This window comes from Asparagus officinalis, chromosome 7 (assembly GCF_001876935.1).
Source record: "Asparagus officinalis chromosome 7, Aspof.V1, whole genome shotgun sequence".
In the NCBI taxonomy this organism is placed as follows: Eukaryota; Viridiplantae; Streptophyta; class Magnoliopsida; order Asparagales; family Asparagaceae; genus Asparagus; species Asparagus officinalis.
The window spans coordinates 5,915,747-5,919,800 of record NC_033800.1 but is presented as its reverse complement, the minus strand read 5'-3'; the positions used below and the strand labels follow the sequence as shown (position 1 = coordinate 5,919,800).

Genomic DNA, 4,054 nt, shown 5'->3' with positions numbered 1-4,054 from the left:
TGTAGCAACGGCTAGTTCCCCCAACTTCAGAATTCAAAGGACAAACACTATATTATAAGGATGAATTGCCTCGCCTAGCAAGGAGCTACACAAGCTCCAAACAAAACAGCAACAAACCCAGGAGCAAGGAGCTACACTAGCTCCAAAATGTTAGCCACAAATCAAAGTCAATGAGTTACACATGCTCAAAACAAAACAACAACCAACCTGAAGAGCTTGAGGAGCTACACACGCTCCAAATAACAGTCACAAACCCAAAGGCAAGGAGCTACACAAGCTCCAAACAAAACAACAACAAACCTAAGAGCAAGAAGCTACACCAGCTCCAAAATGTCAGCTCAAAAATCCAACGTCAATGAGCTACAGGTGATCAAAACAAACTCCGAAGAGATTGAGGAGCTACACAAGCTCCAAATAACAGTCACAAACCTAAACTCAAGGAGCTACACAAGCTCCAAACCAAACAGCAACAAACCAATGCGAATGAGGAGCTACACATGCTCCAAATAACAGCCACAAGCACAAGAGCAAGGAGCTACACAAGCTTCAAACCAAACAACAACAAACCAATGCGAATGAGGAGCTACACAAGCTCCAAATAACAGCCACAAGCACAAGAGCAAGGAGCTACACAAGCTCCAAACCAATGCCTAATATATATTGTAAGCATAGCCATATTAATATTAAAGAAATATGAAACAATATATGATATGCATGCATTTACCAAGGAATATATGAAATGACGATATTTCTCAAACAACATTAAAAAAAATCAAGCATTAAAAAAACAAATTCACCCTTGGTCTTGCTCGAATTTAAGAATTGGAGAGAATGATGGAGTTGGGGTTCTAACAGTCTCCCTTTCAACTGTTAATTTTCCTTCTTTGGTGGTAAGCTTGAAGAGCTCATCTTCAGCTGCATCAACACAAACTCCATTGATGTCGCAGATCTCGCCCTTGGGAGAGAGAGGAAGGAGAGTATGGAGCACAGGGTCAGACTTGACGAGGGATACAAATTTAGTGTAGAGAAGCTCGACCTTGTCGACCTCCTCACTGACAAAGAGGGAGAATACATCATCGGCAATAGCCTGCAACAATTCAGCTAGGTTCAAAAATCAAAATATTGACATGAATTTCACAAATCTGCAGCATCTATGAGTTTGCAATCTAGAGTGTGTATAGTCACAAGTTCTAACATGGAACCTCATAGATGTCAAACAAACTTTTTTACTACACATTGTCGTGTCTGAGATCTAAATTGAAGCACACAGAAAAACTCATCAATTTCAACATGGATGACTGTAATCAAACAACAGGACATGAACAATTTACAACACTACTAGACAATAAACATAGGACAAAACGCGACACAGGTTGAAGAATTATTCTTCTAAAGGCGGGAGAGATCTTCATATATTTAATCCAGTATGCTAACAATCAATGACCTTTATTTCTGTATGTGATAAATTGCATAAGTTATCGACCTCATCCTTTCATAAAAATTGGCATTTCTAAACAATTGCCAAGTTCACAACTTCTGATCACAAAATATAATTAAAATCACATCTTGATCGTTGATCTATGAAACATTAGCAAGGTTGAGCTCTAAATTATCAATTATAAGCACAGAAGTATAAAAAATAAAGGATTGTAAAGCAAAGTTTACGTTTCTTCGACAATCAATTTATGAGAATTTGCAAGGTTAATAATTAAGTAGCGTTCAACGATGATTCACTAAAGACCACATCTCAATAATCTAGGACTACTAACAAGATTAATCTCCAAAATCATGAATTACATCCACTGAAGTATCATAAACAAATGCTAACCTGCGCCTCTTTCGTCGTGGGCAGTGCCCCGCCCTCGAGAAACCGATCAACCGGGATATACGGCCGCCGTAGAAAGTAAGAATTGCCCTTCTTCCCAACACTAATAACAGTGTAGTGCAGCCCCAATGTCTTCAACTCGGTGATCCTCGACTCGGCCTTCTTGATGATCGCGTTATTGAAACCCCCACAGAGCCCTCGATCTCCAGTGACGACAACGAGCGCAATCTTCTTCACGGGCCTCACCTTCGTGAGGGGAACGTCGATGTCATCGGTCTGCATCTGCTCATCTTCTTCACGGGCCTCACCTTCGTGAGGGGAACGTCGATGTCATCGGTCTGCATCTGCTCGTTGATGTTGTAGAGGGCCTCGACCAGGGTTTCAGAGAAGGGGCGGCCGCTGACGACGGCCTCCTGGACTCGGAGGACCTTGGCAGCGGGGACGAGCTTCATGGCCTTAGTGATCTTCTGGGGAGCGTACCAGATATAGGGTTTCAAGTACCAGCCTCGACCACGCAAAGAAACCCAAAGGGCGGCCGGAGAAGAGAAGCGAAGAAGAGGCGCGAAGAATAGAGAGCTGAGGCGGAAGAAGAACAGTGGGGAAACCACGGCAGATCTGGCCCAATTCCTCTCAAAAACCAGATCTGGCGAAGAAGATTAAGAATCAGAATAAGAAAGAGGAGCGTTGTCAGCTTTTTGGCCCAATTCCTCTCAAACGGATAGGATTTGGGATTCCATAAATATCCACTGTTTTGAGCACTTTACGGATTAGCAATTCTGTAAATTTTTTTTGAACCAAACTCAAGAATATGATTCATTTGGAATCCTTTAATTACGAAAATGCCACTGTCAGACCCAAATACCATTCATATTCCATAAAATGTGTGAAACAAACAGGCCCTCAATGTCTTAGTCAATGAGAAACCAACACATTGTTCATTGGACTAAGCAGTTGGCTGCAGCGTTGAAGAAACATAGGAATGAATATTCTGAGGAATTTCTAGATAGGATTTTAGATTATGTATATGACAATGAACGTGAAGGTAGAAGGTTTTTCATTAAATCCAAGGAAGGTCAGCAGAGGTACATTACCAACCTGATTAACGATCAAGGTTGGTTTGTTAACTAATTTGTTGGATTTGGATTATATTTTGATGGAGCATTTTGTTGTGCGCGCGTATATGTTGTTGCGCATATATTGTTTTGATTAAATGATTTTATATTTATAAAATCCAAGTTTTATATTTATTTAAATGATTTTAATATTTATAAATTAATTACGTGTGGTGACTTTTTTTGGAATTAATCTGTTGTATTATTGATACTATGACGTATTATTTTTAAATAATATATTGTATTATTATTATTATTACATATTATTTTGTATAATACGTTATATTATTAATTACGTATTATTTATATAATTTGTTGTATTATTTTTTCTGTTGCATATCAACTGTAGTATTAGCACAACTGGTACATTTTATTATACTAATTTTTATGCACGTGCAATGCACGTGGTTAAATGTCAAAAGATTTGTGGACTAATATTAAAAAAGCCCTCTTATATCTACTCAATCATCAAAAGCTATTGACTCAACTGTAGCATATTTCTTTGAGTATATGCATGTGAATGAACTTTTTATTACCTTTTTCATACTTAAGTTTGTTCCTCTACCTCATTTTGGTATGCCGCAAAGAAAATATGATAACCTTTTTGTTAAGAGATTCTTTCCTATATATTTACATTAAACAATTTGAGATACTAAATAGAAATCCAAACTTTACATATAAAGGACTATGATATCAAACCCATTTGAACAATTAATTTATTCTTCAATAGATATAAGGTTTTCACGTGTAGCAACTAATCTAGTATCTCTATAAAATAAAATATGGGTAATTAAACCCCCAACAAGTTGAGTTTCTGACACTAAACCCCTATTACCTTTGAAACTCTCACTAAACCCCCAAAAATTCTTGGCAGAAATTTATCAAATTAACACTGTTAGTTCACGTGTGGTCAAATAACCAAACTACCCAATAATTTTTGGCAAAACTTGCTTAATAAGTATTTTTTTTAATTAATCACTAATAACTTTCTAATCTAATCTAATAAGAAAAAAAATAACAAAGGCACATACCTGTTTAATGAGATGAAAGTGCTATGAAAATTATTACAATTTATTGATCTAAAAAAGGACGAAACATACAAACATACAATATGATT

The 4,054-nt window shown here is 37.2% G+C and overlaps 1 protein-coding gene across 2 annotated transcripts; it reads right to left on the bottom strand.

Moving 5' to 3' along the window:
- Window positions 659-2,531, bottom strand: LOC109850634 (ATP synthase gamma chain 1, chloroplastic). Of its 2 annotated transcripts, none has more exons than XM_020420688.1 (3): window positions 2,134-2,531; window positions 1,829-2,071; window positions 659-1,087 (listed from the first exon to the last, which is right to left on the bottom strand). In XM_020420688.1, the coding sequence occupies exons 1-3, from the start codon at window positions 2,275-2,277 to the stop codon at window positions 794-796; spliced, it is 681 nt and encodes a 226-aa protein (XP_020276277.1). In that variant the 5' UTR covers window positions 2,278-2,531; the 3' UTR covers window positions 659-793. The 2 variants fall into 2 exon arrangements, with proteins under 2 accessions (XP_020276277.1, XP_020276276.1); XM_020420687.1 differs by having other exon boundaries at window positions 1,829-2,107; window positions 2,170-2,531.

Excerpts from the sequence above, each read along its gene's own strand:
- LOC109850634 (XM_020420688.1), bottom strand. The coding sequence starts at position 2,277 with ATGAAGCTCGTCCCCGCTGCCAAGGTCCTCCGAGTCCAGGAGGCCGTC. Across the intron at positions 2,072-2,133 it reads TCGACGTTCCCCTCACGAAG|GTGAGGCCCGTGAAGAAGAT; the intron begins GTGAGGCCCGTG and ends CCCCTCACGAAG. Across the intron at positions 1,088-1,828 it reads CCACGACGAAAGAGGCGCAG|GCTATTGCCGATGATGTATT; the intron begins GTTAGCATTTGT and ends GAATTGTTGCAG.